The 16,714-nt window shown below is 39.4% G+C and overlaps 1 protein-coding gene across 1 annotated transcript; it reads left to right on the forward strand.

Moving 5' to 3' along the window:
- Positions 1–231: 231 nt before the first annotated feature.
- Positions 232–15,210, forward strand: LOC147314905 (scaffold protein ILK). Its single transcript, XM_086262010.1, has 13 exons — positions 232–342; positions 1,308–1,564; positions 7,467–7,632; positions 10,325–10,420; positions 10,509–10,605; positions 10,716–10,799; positions 11,026–11,111; positions 11,204–11,313; positions 11,529–11,656; positions 11,862–11,983; positions 12,068–12,167; positions 13,524–13,654; positions 13,774–15,210. Exons 2-13 carry the CDS (start codon positions 1,476–1,478, stop codon positions 13,921–13,923), a joined length of 1,359 nt encoding a protein of 452 aa, XP_086118136.1. The 5' UTR covers positions 232–342; positions 1,308–1,475; the 3' UTR covers positions 13,924–15,210.
- Positions 15,211–16,714: the final 1,504 nt, after the last annotated feature.

Consider the following 16,714-nt stretch of genomic DNA (forward strand, 5'->3'; position numbering starts at 1 on the left):
TGTCTGAGTCTGTAGTGTGTAACATTAGGTCTCAGAGCAACATGTTATAGACTACATGTAGTGACATGGTGGCATTTATTGTAATCCTGAGCTGAGCTTCGTATTTTAGATTTTTGTACACATAAAATGTAATTATTTCAAGAAAAAAAATCATGACCTCAGGGGGTGAATTTGAAATCGTTGCAATTCTCCTTGCAACCTATAGGCGGCTCTCTCTCTCTTCTTCCTCCACGTACGTACGGGTGTGGACGCACAGCTCTCTGAATGCTGAAGGTAACACAGCAAGGCTTGTAACTTTTCCTCTGTACAGCTACAATACACCGCAACAAGCTAATATATCCGGTAAGTTTAAAGGCATGGAGGTAAATAATTTTTTTAATTTGACCTGTTTAAACTATTAAATGATGGTTCGAGTGAAATCCTCAGTCGGTCACCGTTAAATGAGAGAAACACGGACAGCCCCCGCGGCAGGATAGATAGTTAGCTTGTTAGCACAGACCCAAATGGATTTTATTTCACGACGTAGAAGATGCAAGTTTATAGTGAGGAGCTAACCAAGATATATATCTTCCATATGGTGGAGTAAAAGCAGTCGGTGGTGCTGCCACGAGTAGAAGAACTAGGCGGCTGACTTAAGTGAGCTTTCCCCTCACTGTGTTAGCCGGATAGCAAAGCAGCTAGTCAGGCAGTGACAACATTGTTGGGAGTGTAAATGGTATAAACTGCGTGGATCAATGGCGCGTGAAACTTAGGTTGTGACCATACTGAAAAAAAATTTAAAAAAATATTGTATTATCATATTATACCGTCCCACTTATTGGCTAATACCAGTCTCACAATCAATTAGAGCTGCAAAACCAATACGAAGATAATAAAAAATCAACCACTTTCTTTCTACAAAGAAGAGCAGCAAATCCAGACTGTAAACTTGATAGGGCCATGAAGTGATTGATTTATTATCAATATATTAGTATAATCAGTATAATATATTAGTCTGTTGCCGGTGTATTAAAGGAATACAGACTTCAGTTTGACTCTGGATGATTATATTTATCTATTCTGGTGTCCATGGTGTCCAGGGCTATTTTTTCATACAGCTACATTTTGTGAGTCACTGTGTTGTAAACGGCATACCCACCCTGTATTACTCAGTTGGAGATTACTCAACACTAGGTTGTCTTGTCTGTAGGCTTTCTCCTTTTTAGGTTTGTACAGCAGTTTGTTTGTTTGTTTTTGTTTTTTTGTTTTTGTTTTTTAAGAAATAATTTTAACTGAGTGACCATTTTTCTTTAAATCAATTTCTTTAGGGTCGTGTTGGTGCTGCTCTGATTGTGGTTCATACTGTCCCAAATGAGGGACTGATGCTGGCCAGGACGTGCCTGAACCCATCGGGTTGCAACTCTTGTCTGTCCCAGTTTAGTTCTGCATCTGCTCCCACGGGTGCGTCCTAGAAGAAAAACAATACACCAGCCAAAATGGATGATATATTCACTCAGTGCCGGGAAGGCAATGCAGTGGCAGTTCGTTTATGGCTGGACAACACAGAGAATGATCTCAATCAAGGGTGAGCTGCAGTTTTTTTCATAGCCAGAATTTATCAGTCACTTCTGTCCATATTATTTCAAATGAAAGTTGGATACTGGAATCCTAATTAAGAATTTCATTTATATCCCCAAGCAGCTGTGCCTGCTTGCTTGTGACTTGCTAAAACATGAATTTGTGATTCCAAATAGCGTGGCTCAAAATTTCAAATGTGATCTTGTGTTTTATTTAAAATGTTTTATTCTTAAAGTTCTTCTCTGGTGCAGTCTGAAAGCCCGCCTTTTCAATCCCCTGTGAGATTGTGGACTGCCGTTGAACCCATTTCCTTGTGTGCGCATGTTTATGTTTAGAATGCCAGCACAGTAAATCAAAAGCATGATGTTGGACAGGAAGCATGCTGTGATGGTATAGTTAGTCACAGCAGTCAAAATCAGGCTCTGCATGCTCTGGATACAACTTGGTTTTGGATGGATTTGGATGCAGAAAATATTGTACTTTACTTCTGACATGACACATTTAGTACACAGCATTTTCTGTCTAATAGTTCCAGATTAAGAGTCCTGGGCTGCTGTTTTTATCCTAAGCTGGCTACATTGGGAAAAACTTGGCAGTCCAGTCTGGATGGCCACCCACGAATCTTGTCTTTTTAGAGAGCTCTGTTTAAGATTTAGACTACCGGTGTTTGTGTTCAAAGCAAACAAAGAAATAATAAATGAGTCAATTTAATTATGTTCCTTGTGTAAGTGGTAGCTGTTCTCTTTCCTTCTCCATTTCTCTCTGTTTTAGTGGACTTGTGGTAGGGTTTTTTTTACTGACAGTTATTCATTTGCAAATGACATAGTTGTCAAGCTTTCATTATGTTGCTAGTACTATGAAAACGAAAGAGCTTTTTTTGGATTAGTGGTCGTCCTCTTTTTTTTTTGACATGGTTGTAACCAAGAAAACATTTGTTAACTGACAGAAAAGATAACTGGTAATGTCAGAGGCACAGGGATGTTTCAAGAAATATTTTAATGTTGTTAAAATTGCTATTTGGTCAGCATCTTTTTTTTTTCTTATTTGGGACGTGTTTGCTCTAAATATAAAAGAGGAACTTGAGAATATACATCATAACTTGAAAATATAGCTGTATTCTAAAAATAGATGCAAACAAGATATGTCTGTCTATACATACACTTTATTCAGAAAGTTATATTTTTTTCCTTTTCTTTGGCTTCCTGTTTGCTTTGTTTTTTCCACTTCTTGTGAGTCTATCTGATTGCATTGAGCCAGTGTGGATTCATGCATGCGACTCGCCCATTAGTTGATTACACGTCTAGTTCCCTTTTCCGGCTGATGTGTGTCCTCCAGTGTATAAGACACTACAGAGCCTCAAGCCTTCCTTTTCTGTGTTTTAGTAAACTTACTGTGCTCTTGCCTGACAGAACCCTCCCTGAGATATTTTCTATGCTCTACAATGACGATGTGTTTACACTGATGTAACTCCCACATGAACAGTAGTAGTGGAATGCAGAATCTCCTTACAAGGAGCAACACATGGGCCTCAAGGGAAGCTTTTACCACCTACCAGAACTGAGGGCTAAGGGGAGGAGTTTATTATTGTGGGCAGGGCTGAAAAGACAGACAGAAAATCTTTGTGTATGTGGGGCTGTATAGTGAATTTTTCAAAAGAGGAATGCATAGTTAAGCCATAGCAGCCCACATCACCTTCCCCCTTCTCTACTGATATGTTTCCTGTATGTCTCCCTGTGGTATTAGATAGCTCCACTCATTTCCCCTTACTGCTGCCGCCAAGTTTAGAAGACTCTAATTGCAAAGTTTAAAACATATTCTCCTAAATATTTGTAATGTGGTCATTATGTTCTGATGTTGTCTCTCAGTATTTTTTACAGTACCATTTTACTGGTTGGTGGATCATTATTATTAACACAAAATGCAGGTGTTTATTATTAAAGACCTACATGGCCTTGTGTGAAAAAGTAAATTCCCTGTAAACCTAATAACTGGTTGGGCCAGCCTGAGCATCAACAACTGCGATAACTTTGCGATAACTGGTAATGAGTCTTTCACAGTACTGTGGAGGAAATCTGACCTCCTCGTCTTTTCAGAACCGCCTTTTTTAAGCTTAGCTCTCCAAAAAAAGGGGGTTAATCACAGCTAATTCAAGATTTAACAAGAGGGGCAATTACTTTTTCACACAGAACCAGGTAGGTTTAAATAACTTTGCTCCCTTAATCAATGAAATCATCATTTGAAAACTGCATTTTGTATTTAATTGGGTTATCTGTGTCTAATATTAAAATTTGTTTGATAATCTGAAACATGTAAGTGTGACAAATATGAAAAACACTAGGAAAACAGGAAGGAGGCAAAGACTTTTTCACATGTGTGTTTTCTCCCTATTCCCTATTCTCCCTAAATCCATAGTGTCTTCAACTTCTGGGAAAGCTTGAAGTCAGACCGTTGACAGATTAAGTGATAGTACTATAATAATATTTAGTTTTGCTCTTTGGTTTGACTCCTAGTAAGGTATCTGTACCATGTCCAAGCATTTTTTACCTCTAACATAGAGCTCCATTGACCAGTATGACTGCTGTGGTTGATTGATGGTGGGTAATTGGAAACACAGTGGTCTAAATTCTTGTTCAAATGGGTAGTAATGGATTCAGAACAAGCAGTGCTAAGCATTGACAGAGATCATAAGGTTTGATTCAGGTCTTATGTTATTGGGTTATTATTATAATAATAATTACTATTATTATTATTTCCATCTAAAAAAAGAGGGGCTGCCATCTGCTGCAACTGGTTGTTAGGTTAACAGGAAGACGAAAAGAAAAAAGGAGCATAGAAATCCAAGAACAAAACAGACTGTGGGAGTGAGTGGAAAGAAGTTAATGACAGTAAACAGCTGTATGTCAGTTCAACAGGAGGGAAAATAGGATTGTGGAGAAGAAACGCTCTGTGCATCATGGAACGTCCTCCAGCAGCCCAAGCATATAGCAGTATAATTAAGGGAGTGTTCAGAGGCACCTGATCTAGCCTTAACTGTAAGCTTCATCAAAACAGATTTTTTTTTAGTTTAATTTTAAAAGTAGAGATGATGTCTGGCTCCTGAACCCAAACTGGAGGCTGGTTCTGCAGAAGAGCAGCCTCATAGCTGAAGGCTCAAAACCTGCAGTCTGAGAGCAAAGTGCTCTGTTGGGTCAATGTGAGACTGAGGTCTTTAAGATGTGATGGAGCTTGCTTATTCAGGACTGTGGACGAGAAGGAGGATTTAAAGATCAATTCTGCAGTGAAGAGAAGCTTTAACTCAAGTAATGTGATCTTTACTTTCACTGTGTCTCCTGTGCTCTGCTCCATGTGTCTGAACTGAAGTAAAACAAACACAAATTAATTGAGTAAAGAAACAATAAATTATACTTTCTTTTAAATTCCCCTCTCTAACTTTTAATGGTAGAGAATACATTGTATGATATGTTAAACAATCAATTTGAAAATGCTCTGCACATTTGAATAAAAATATGTAGCTGTAGTCCCGGATTAGCTGTTTTTAGTGTAGCTAGTATCAGGTTGTTATTCTTGTATGCAGCTACTGCAAAAGGGATTTAACATGATCAGGTTAATTGTAACACTAAGAGATAAAATTTCCCATCTATCAGAATATAAAGTATTAGGTAGAAATGCACTGTGATTTGGCTGTGGTAGTTCTACTGTAGTTTATGTACCTTTTATTTTAGAATGATCCTTCTTGTCATTGGATATTTGAATGAATAAAATGAATACTAGAAAAATGAGTTTTTCAAGAGTAAAAACACTAATTTACTATTCCCGTAGCTGCTTTTTAGATATTTCAGTGGATTTGTTTTTCTTTAGCCGAGGCTTGTTATATGAGCCAGTGGAGATGTCAGTGCAGACATACAAGGTGCAGACAGGGACGCTTCCTCTGGCTCTTCAGTCTGCCCGGATGAGTTCTGCTGGCAGGTGAAAGTGCCTGAAATAAATTACTGCAGTCAGTGAGGAGGGAGTGAGCAAGAGGAAACCCTGGCACTCAAGTCCTCATGGGTTTGTGGGATGAAGGTAGCTTAAAGGGAAAATCCATCCTGTAACAAAAATACACACAGAGACCAGTGTTGAGGCTTACTTGATGTAACCACAGTACATTTTCAGCATTTATATGTGGACCTGAGCTATTATTGTGTACTTTTTTTTAGAATAAAATTGCTTTATATAAATATTTGAATAAAAATGAGTTAACTGAACTTAGATTTTTCAAGATATATCTTGAAAAATAAAGGGAAATAACTTCATCTAAAATCTTTATTTTGTTAAAATGTTTTGCACAAGTCATATTTGAACAAGTTGTGCATCAACTCAGGAAACTCTAAAAGAAAATCACACTGTCAAAAGCTATAGGGAATTATTATTATTTTTCTTATTTAAAGCCACAACTCAAAGTTGTTCAGTGACATAAAACTGAAAAAAGCAGCACATTGTATCATTGGAGAAGCTTTTGATTTGTAAGAGAATTCAAATGTAAAACTCTCAGGACAGATGAGGACAGATATGTTTTAAAGCTAATCCATCCATGGCAGCTGTTGTTAAACAGAACATTTAAGCCCATACAGAGCACAATTTTGCTTATTTTGTAATTTCTTGATTTTACAGAAGATGTACATGAACCTTGATGCTCCACTTCCTCCCCCAAACAGACTTGCTTGGCACTGAAAGCTAATCAGATTAGAAAAGTGTGTGGGTAGTTTTTCTCTCCTAAACTGAAGCTAATTAGTTTTCAGGATTTGGCCTTTTGGTCTGAGAGGAAATTACTCTCTGAGTTGATCCACAGCAGGTCACACAGTTAGATGTGTGTTGTGGGACTGAGGATCTCTGTGGGACTCTTGATGCTGTTTTGTGTGAATACAAGCCAGTGCATTGAGTGCTGGGGCAGACGGTTCAAATTCCTGCAGAATCATAATACTCCCTCAGTTCTCAGATCTTATTATTATGCTGTCTGTCTACTTATAATTTTGGAAGAAGTGAAAAAGATATTAAAAAGAGCACTGTGCTCATGGAAAGTAAAATCCATCATAGTAGTCCAGATGATCTGGTAGAAGTGAGTGGAGTGATGAGACAGAGTCATACTCGCGGCTCACTGAGCCTTTTAAGGACTTCAGCGCTGCTGTTTTTTTGTCCAGTCTTTTTCGTGATCGACTCTGTCACTGCGCTCTTCCTGTGTCTTAATCTCTGTGTTACTGTGTTTCACAGTGAAGACACTCCATCAGTGTGTCTGTCATATAATCGAGGCCACTGTGCGACGTGTGGCATTGCTGCTGTCACCGAGACAGGAATGATGAGTGCCAGAGGCTTATTAGCTTTTGTCACTGAGTCGCATGAGCTTCCTTTTTTACAGAAGCAGAAAATGACTGTAAAAATGAATAAACTTATCATGCATACATAACTCAGCTTCACATCACTGGCATAACAGATTATTGGGAACAAATATAATAAGTATTTTTGCAGTAAATTCAGGCTTTGTGAAGGATTAATCATTCAATTTTTTTCATAGAACTCACTCATAGCATTGCTTTGGAGCTGTGTTATCTACATTAAAGCAACAGTTGTGTAAATGTATTTTATTAGATTTTTTAGCTCAGTTTTCTCATTGCACTGGTAATTAAGCATGAACGGAGGCACTGGTAATCTCACTTAACATGTATATCTTTACATTGAGGATCTGGGTTTTTCTTTTTTTTATGAAGTTTTCTTGTCAAACCAAAAACCCATTTCCCAAAACAGCTGTAGTTTTTACCATTTATACCACAGAGGTGTTTGTGTGGAAAATTGCTGATGTTTTGTCCCTCAGGTTATGCTAAGCAGGTTTTTGTATAAAAAAACATGCTCAGCTTGTATTGCTTCTGCCCCTGTAGAGATGACCATGGCTTCAGCCCTCTCCACTGGGCTTGCAGAGAGGGTCGCTCCAATGTGGTGGACATGCTCATCATGCGAGGAGCGCGCATTAATGTCATGAACCGGGGAGACGACACACCCCTGCACCTGGCTGCCAGCCATGGACATCGCGACATTGTGGGAAAGGTAGAGTTCTTGTAAACACTGGAGCACAGTAACTCTGTCTAGAGTCTCTTGGATGAATTCCACTGTGGCTATAACATAAAATGTATCATAAACGTGTCATGGATTGTGTATAAAAGACAGACATCACCCATTAGTTTATGGACTCACCCTTGGCTTTCTGGCTACTGCCGCTTTCTTTATGTATGGAGTGATAGTAGTGCTTGGTGAGCAAGCTGCATTCATAGATTGAATGGACGTAACAATAGGTGGTATAAAAGATGGATGCAACTGTTGTGCCCTCATCACCCACTGGTTTCTGGCTTCCTGTTTTGAAGCCATGAGCTGACTGTTTCTGTTGTTGCTGTCTTGGTTGCAAAAAAACCCCAGAGGCTGGGCAGACCTGACTCTACTGAAACTACATGCTAATTGGTTAATGAATCATGATTGACAAGTCATTTGCCGTTGAGCGTGCAGTTTTATACCACAGATAAGATAAGATAAGATAACTCTTTATTGTCATTGCACAGTCATACATAGTACAGTAGTACAATGAAATTGGAAAAACTGTCCTACGTCGGCACTACATATAACACAACACGACACGATATGACACATCACAACGTAACAAACAACACAACACAGTATATTAACTTAGTATAAAAAAGAAGAATAAGTGTATGTGTATTGCACACTGTTATTATTGCACATTAATTATTATTGCACCTTGTTATAAATATAAATATTGTTATCGTTTTAAACATTGTTACCTCCCCCTAAAAAGTCCAGGGAGGTATCCAGTCAGGTCAGCTATTTACATTGATCAGGGCTATTGCCCTGTTGTAAAAGCTGTCCTTGAGTCTATTTGTTCGGGACCTCAGCAGCCTGAACCTCCTGCCAGACGGCAGCAGCTTAAACACCCCGTGTCCTGGGTGTGTGCAGTCCCGTAGGATGCTGCGTGCCCTCTTGAGACAGCAAGTGCTGTACAGGTCCTTCAGGGAGGGAAGAGGATGTCCAATGATTTTTTGGGCCATGTTGATGACCCTCTGGAGTGCCTTTCTGTGTGCTGTGGTGCAGCTGGAGAACCACACACCGATGCAATATGTCAGCACACTTTCAATGGAGCAGCGGTAGAAGACGGTCAGCAGCTCCTTCTTCAGGTCCATTTTTCTGAGGATTCTCAGAAAGTGGAGACGCTGTTGGGCCTTCTTTAAGACCGCAGAGGTGTTAGAGCTCCATTGGAGGTCTGTGTCTATGTGCACACCCAGAAACTTGAAACTGGAGACCCTTTCCACGCACTCCCCGTTGATGCTGACAGGCTGCAGCTCGGACTTCCTCCTTCTGAAGTCAACTACCAGTTCTTTTGTTTTGGTGGTATTGAGGTCCAGGTTGTTGTCTGCACACCAATCTGACAGCCTCTGAACTTCAGCTCTGTATGCAGTCTCATCTCCCCCTCTAGATAATCCTCTATGTTGAAACATAATATGACTGAGATTTCCAAATTAGACTCATTTTTTTTTTTAATTCAGTATGGCCCAAACTGAGTGACTGAGACCATAAACTTAGCAGGAAAATGTTTGCAGAGGTGAAGACAGAAAGCCATTTTCCCACAGACTTCTATAGGATCATAAGCCATCTGGCAGCTTTCACATAGATTACAGGTTTAAGGCATTGGCTTTCTTTTTCTGACTCAAAAGCAATATCTGTGTTTAATACTGTCTATAGGTCTGTTTAAGAGTGGTAATTAACAGATTATTAAATACTAGAACTGTAGCCAGCATAAACTTCAGGCTCATTATGTATCAGCAATACAAACATGGTCAAGAGGACCAGACTAGAGTTTGCAGAAGTGAAGCCTAGCAGATAACTTCTGGATACAGTTGTCTGTGTCTGCACATCTGTGTAGCAAAGCAGTCACGCACCTAACTTTAAGCCTTATTCTCTATATGAGCTGATTATATATAAAAGAACAAAACAAAAATATCATCCCTGCAGTTGTTAGTTTGAAATGAGCAGTGGGGATCAAAATGGTTTTCTATACAAATTGGTTGTGTTATCGGTTGGAGACGGAGCAGTGAGAGCGAGCAAATGCAAGATCTTAATATACAAGTTTCAAAATGATGCTCTCCCTGCAAGTTTGGTTCATTAGCACAGGATATTGTGAAAGCTAAAATGATATCATCTGAACAGCTGAAACATGTCTTGTCTGTTCTTGTACTTGAACCTTTTGTAACAGACAAAACTGAAGCATGAATATAAAATGTGCTTACTGCTACATATAAATGCACAGACAAAATTGGAGCTGCAAAGCAAACGGCAGGGACTTCAATGCAGCATATTAAACCTGCAGTGTTTTTCTTTATAGGAAACACAGCTGGGTTTTCAAAGTGCAGCAAACACATTGTGGCAGTAAGTGTATTTGCTGTAAGTTGTTGATGTTTGTCCATAAAAGAAAGAAAGGTATTTTGTATTATCCTGTACACAGTCCTGTTGATATAATGGCGGGCTTCTGCTCCACGATGTCGATTTTAAAATGGCTGTAAAGCAGCTACTGAGTTTAATATTAGACACGTCTCAATACCTCTGGTATGTGTCTACAGGCAAAACAACCGTGCATGATTTTTCTTGGCAGCATTGGGATCATCTCTGTGTACAGCCTAAACAAGATCTGACCAGCCTTTCTCTGCATGTAATCCGTTGTTTTTCCTTCTTTTAGCTGATCCAGTGCAAAGCAGACACCAATGCCGTCAATGAACACGGGAACACACCACTGCATTATGCTTGCTTCTGGGGACAAGACCAAGTAGCTGAGGTTAGTGTGCCTCCTGGTGGCGATGAAGCTAAAAACCTGTGTGTTTTAAAGTATTTTTAAAGTGTTGATAACGTTTGTTTTTTCTCAGGACCTTGTGACTAATGGAGCTCTAGTGAGCATCTGTAACAAGTATGGGGAAACTCCATTGGACAAAGGGAAACCTCACCTCCGTGAACTCCTCAGAGGTATGCCTGTGGTTTGACTGTTTGGTTTTTAAAAAAAAATGTCAGCGTCAGTCATACATCTTTCAGATTTGTTGCTCTGTACTGACTTTCTCATTTTACTATCAATACAGAAAAGGCTGAGAAAATGGGACAGAACTTGACTAAAATTCCCTTCAAGGACAGTTTCTGGAAAGGCACCACCAGAACCCGTCCCCGTGAGTCCCAGCAACCCAAAAACCAATTTATTAGCTGACCACTTTCCACCCACAGTTTTGCACAGAGTGCTGCATGAAATGGAAAAATGTTCTGTGCTAGTCTCCAGATTAATCTTAATGTGGCTTTTGAAATTTCCACAGATTTTTCAGATTTCATATAAATAATGAGCTTTTTGTCTGAGCTTTAACTCGCGTCCTGAGTTATGTCTCTGTCTTGTGTTTTTAGGCAATGGAACATTGAATAAACAGGCAGGCATTGACTACAGACAGCTTTCTCTAGCCCATAAAGTAAACGAGAACCAGTCTGGAGAGGTAATTTCTTCTTGTTTTTCATTGTGCTCAATGTTAATGCAGAGCTGCTAATGATGAATTAAAGATTCACTTTTTTTGTTTCTCTTCTATAGCTCTGGCAAGGGCGCTGGCAGGGAAATGAAATTGCCATTAAACTGCTAAAAGTTCGTGACTGGACCACTAGGAAAGGCAGAGACTTCAATGAGGAGTATCCCAAACTCAGGTTCTTATATAATCCTGACTTTTCTCTGCAGACTTTTTCGTTTTTTGCCTTCACAGTCACTCATTTGTCTGTTTGCACTGTCTTGAGCCAAATTCTGTGTATAATTTTATTTCGTTGGGAGGTGCATCTCATACTTTTTATGTCAAATCCTTTGTGGATTTGCCTGTTTTTGTCTGTCTGTCTCCCCTGTCCTTCCCTCTTGGGCTGAATCCCAGGATATTTTCCCATCCGAATGTCCTACCCATGTTGGGAGCATGTCAGTCTCCTCCCGCCCCTCACCCCATCATCATCGCACACTGGATGCCTTATGGCTCCCTCTACAACGTGCTGCATGAAGGCACCAGTGAGTACCTCTACTCTGGTCACAGGCCATACTTGTGACCAGTTTGGGTGATTTGTAGGGATTTGTGATTTATTGGAGTTAAGTATTTGTTTTGGTCATTAAGTTGTCATCACTTTTTCTACAGTAGTGATTTCACTGTCATCCAGTAATGTAGTGAAAGACATGGCTTAAACCTGTTATTACTTGTTCTTCATCATGCTGTCAGATTTTGTGGTGGATCAGACACAGGCTGTCAAGTTTGCCCTTGACATTGCTAATGGAATGGCGTTCCTACACACACTTGAACCCATGATCCCTCGCCATTACCTCAACAGCAAGAGTGTAATGGTAAGAAGAAGAAAACTATGAATAAGAGATGTGTGGTACAGTTTTTTGAGGCGTCTAAGTCAACTCTGTTTTCCGTTTTCACAGATAGATGAGGACATGACGGCAAGGATCAGCATGGCAGACGTCAAGTTTTCCTTCCAGTGTCCTGGCAGGATGTACTCGCCAGCATGGGTAGCCCCTGAGGGTAGGCATCAGTCATACAGCACAGATCCAAAGTGACAGCTGAAGCCACACAAGCTTGCACTTGAATGATGGATGCAGGAAACTCTAGACTGTCTCTGAGCCAAATGTAATTTGCAGCTGATTTCCCCAGGAGATAGATTGAAATCAAAGTTAGCTCGAAACGTAAACTGATTACAAAATGTGAAAATAACCAGGGAACATTTGCAACAGAGAAGCAAACAGAAACAGCGTGTGGGGGATGGGATGAAGGGGATTTATCACCACCAGTTACATAGAAACAACATGTATGTATGCTGTGATATGCAAGGGAGTGTTTCTTGTGTTTAAAACAAATTCACATAGTTGGCATGGTAACAGATTTTAATAATATGCCTTATATTCAAGAATTGTTTGTAATATGTAATAATAGAAATGCACTACTGCTTCGAATTTTCCTTATATTAGCAAGTTTGCTTATTGTATCATTTTGTAGAAGAATTGCAACAATATGTTTCTACTGCTTTTGTAACATGATGATATTTACATTTCAGTAATTTCTAAAGGATTATGGAATTTGGTTTAATGGCTGGTTGGCAATTGGTTTTAAACAGGCTGTTTAATCTTCAAAGAAACATGGCCACTTACAGAGGCATTAGTTTAGTTAGATTTTACTTTAGCCTGGAATCCAAGCTGATGTACATGTACTAACCTTACAGTGAGACTAAACAGATGGCACAACACACTGTTGTTGAAGTAAATGTATTTAATCTGACATTAGGTTTGTGCTGCGCTTTGTATCTGTAACCTGCTACCTTCCTTTGTGAAATCGGCTGCTCAAATGTCTTCAGTTTCTCTTCATCTACAAGATTTGGTTTCCATAGCAACATATACTATACGATGCTAGATCACAGGCAAAAAGCCCACAGAGCTCCATGTTGTTCAAGCTTTTTTTTTAAGATAAATACTGAACTGTCGTGCAAAATGCATTCCTTGGGATTCCCCACTTTATACTGTATATATTTCTGCTTGTCTGCTGCTGTTTGCAGGCAGACACTAGTTTGCAAGAATGGAAACAGAAATTGCCTCAATTTTGTTTTATAATGCAGGGTTTTTTTTGGATGTTATTTGCTGCAGATTAGTAGACCATTGACTACTATATTTTGTACCTGAGTTCTGCAGACTCATTGACAATACACCGCAAGTGACACAAGGTGGTGATTTTGATCAGCTATTCATGATGTTATCAAATTAGGCACATCCTAAGGAAGGAACAGCCTCACTCGTTGCAATAACTTTTCATTTCTCCACAGTAGTCTGAGGATGTGGCATGTCGTTACGTTACTCTATAACCTTCTTTATTTTTCTTGGCATTGCTCAGCCCTTCAGAAGAAGCCAGAAGAGATCAACCGCCGGTCAGCAGACATGTGGAGCTTTGCTATCCTGTTGTGGGAGTTGGTAACCAGGGAAGTGCCATTTGCTGACCTGTCCAACATGGAGATAGGCATGAAGGTTAGCAGCACTGTTGCTTATTAGATTAACAAATGGATATCAGCAGCTTGCAGACAGACCTCACAGTTATTACCTGTTAGTTTAATGGATTTAAGGTGTCTGTATGTTCTGGTTTATAGGTTTCTTTGGAGGGGTTGAGGCCCACTATCCCCCCTGGCATCTCTCCCCACATTTGCAAGCTCATGAAGATATGCATGAACGAAGATCCAGCAAAGAGGCCTAAATTTGACATGATTGTGCCAATTCTGGAAAAAATGCAGGACAAGTGAAAAACGTCTTCTGACCTTCTTTACCTAACTGATGAACAACAGGATATCTTAACCCAGATTTGACTCTGAGATGTTGGTGTGGTGCTTACCAATATTGCCTTAAAGTCTCATTCTCACACTCTACCGCTGTTTTCAACACCACTGTACCTTCTGCTTGTGAGATGAATTCAGCAGAAATCACTCCTTTTTATATTCTGTTTTTTTTTCCTCTTCTGTTAAAGTGATATCAAAATTTTGTTACTGATCTGCTGACACTGTCTGCAGAAGCATAGTATTTACTGTTCACTGTATAAACTGCAATCATATTGAACTGAGTAAAGTGACAAAAAGTGACAAAATAACCCGTGGAGGTCAGCATGACATTCTGTTGAATTCCTTCAGTGGTGGGCCTGCCATGCTGATCCTCGCTGTATTAAAAAGTCTCCCTCTAAGGTGACTGCTCCTTTTGCAATGATGGTCCATAACAAATGGATAACATATTAACCAAAAGCTTGTGGGAATATGTTGTATTAATATCATCAAATGTTTGAAGCTGAACATTTAAACGTATTAGATAATAAAACAATATGAATGAGCAGTGCCCTTGAGCGCATGTACAAAAAGCAGCGTTGTGCCTTTTAGCTGGGCTGCATAGTGGTAATGATGAGCTTGGCCTTTTCGTGGACCGACTATATCTTGTGCAACCTCACAATGATTTAAAACTGGCCATAAAAGCTTGGAGTTTTTGGGAAAAATTCACCCAGAATGGAATGGAATTCTTGGTAATTGTGTTAATGTAATCGGCATTACTTATTTGCTTAATCTTTCAGTAATTATTTTTCCCCCTGATACATTATTTGAATCCTGTTTGCTCTACTGTTGAACAAAAACGTCAGTCAGCCTGTGTCATCATGTATGAAAGAAATGATGAAATATGAAAAATGTTCACAAAGAAATGATGTCAGCTCAATGCTGGCATCATTTCTTTGTGAACCAACATGAAAGCTGCACCCTATTATGTAATTTATTAAAGCATAAGATGGATGCAGTCAAAATTAGGTGTTGTCAGGGACACTTCACCCAGTTCTTTGGTTTTCATCAAGGGTTTGACTTAACATGTGTTTGTGTTCTCTCATTTATTATTTGATCCACTGGATTACTTCTTGCTTTATATCCCACTCAAGGTTTTTTTGTCTTTTCTGTGCCTCCACCAGCTTGCTTGTTTGTGCTGAAGCCAAAATCAAGAATGACATATGCAAATGTATGTATTTATATATGAGTATATTAAAAAATAAAACATATGGACAACTTGAATGTGTGCGTTTTCTGGAGGGAACTGGACATGACAGGATTGTTGTGGGAAATGCATAAAGATTGCAGATCTCTTCAAGAGAGGCGACATAAGTGTCATTGTATTGACATTTAAACGTAACATTTATCTTATGAGGAACAGGGCTTTCTGAGCTTTCTGTAGTATTGAGTCTCATTATCTCAGTCAGTGTTGACATACAAATTTGATCAGAAATGTAAAACATGATTGAGTAGTATGAGACAATAATAGAGTTATGGGTTTATCACTATTTTAGAAAGCATACTTTCCCAATATCGGACATACTCTCCAGGTTAACTGCTTGCTAATGCATATATCTGCTATCATCCAGTGCATTTAGGCATATGAACATGTTGCTTAGATAAACCTGAGCATCAGAATGCAGGAGAAAAATGATTTAAGTCGCTTTGAATTTGGTGTAGTTGTGCATGGTCTGGAAAAAAAAGAGCAGCAGTTCTCTGGGCAAGAATGCCTTGTTGATGAGGTCAGACGACAATGGCTTGGAGCTGATAGGGAGGCAGTAGTAACTGAAATAACCATTCACTGCAAGATGTGCAGAAGAGGGTTTGTGATTGTGCAGAAGAGGGTTTGTGATTGCACAGCAAACCTTGAAGTAGATGGGCTAAAGCAGCAGAAGATCGTATCTGGTGCCACTATTGTCAGCTAAGAACAAGCAACGGGGGGTTTGGGCTAACCAAAATTAGACAATAACAGTTCTGATGAGTCTTGATTTCTGTTGCAATATTCAAGCCAATTACTACCTGCCTGAGTCTTGTTACTGACCATGTTCATCCCTTTATCACCGCAGTGCATCTAGCAGGATAGAATGTCATGTCACAAACGCTCAAACTGGTTTCTTGAATGCAACGAGTTCTCAAAATGTCCTCCACAGTCACCAGATGTCAGTGGAAAAGAGCACCTTTTGAATGTGGTGGAAGGAGATTTGCATCATGGATGTGCAACTGACAAACCTGCAACAAGTGTGTGATGTCAGTATGGACCAAAATCACTGAGAAATGTTTTCAGTACTTTCTTCATTTAAGGGCAGTTTTTCTTCCAAACGTGTCCAGTGACATGTAGCAGTACATTATTAGTTTCAATGATATAAGTGGAGTTGAGGCACCGAAATACAATTGACTTTTTTTTTTTTTTAAATATATGTTTCAAGCTTTTACTACTGCTACTACTCAGCAAAGTATTTTATAGTGTTGCATTAGCACTTTTTTGGCCAAAGACGTTAGTATAGATAAAAGCTGGGCTTATTAAAAAGTGGTCTGCTAATATGAATATGAACATTTAACGCATTTGGGATCAACCCATATAATGCAGAGACAACAAAAATGTAAAAGGCCCCAAGAATCAACACACACAGATGCAACCCCCCCCCCCCCCCCCCCCCCCCAAAAAAAAACCTCTTCTTTTTTTTTGTATTTTTCCACCTTTTTGGAACCCTTCCGTCTCCTTGTGGTGCGATTTTGCAGC

This window comes from Aulonocara sp. 'chitande type north' Nkhata Bay, linkage group LG14 (assembly GCF_057382095.1).
Source record: "Aulonocara sp. 'chitande type north' Nkhata Bay isolate Kocher_YH1m ecotype deep benthic linkage group LG14, A_spYH_male_GT1.1, whole genome shotgun sequence".
Lineage (NCBI taxonomy): Eukaryota > Metazoa > Chordata > Actinopteri > Cichliformes > Cichlidae > Aulonocara > Aulonocara sp. 'chitande type north' Nkhata Bay.

What these genes read in the sequence shown, in the direction of transcription:
- LOC147314905 (XM_086262010.1), top strand. Translation starts at nt 1,476, where the DNA reads ATGGATGATATATTCACTCAGTGCCGGGAAGGCAATGCAGTGGCAGTT. An exon ending in GAGGAGTATCCCAAACTCAG is followed by an intron (nt 11,314 to 11,528) that starts GTTCTTATATAA and finishes GCTGAATCCCAG; the next exon opens with GATATTTTCCCATCCGAATG. An exon ending in TCAACAGCAAGAGTGTAATG is followed by an intron (nt 11,984 to 12,067) that starts GTAAGAAGAAGA and finishes CCGTTTTCACAG; the next exon opens with ATAGATGAGGACATGACGGC.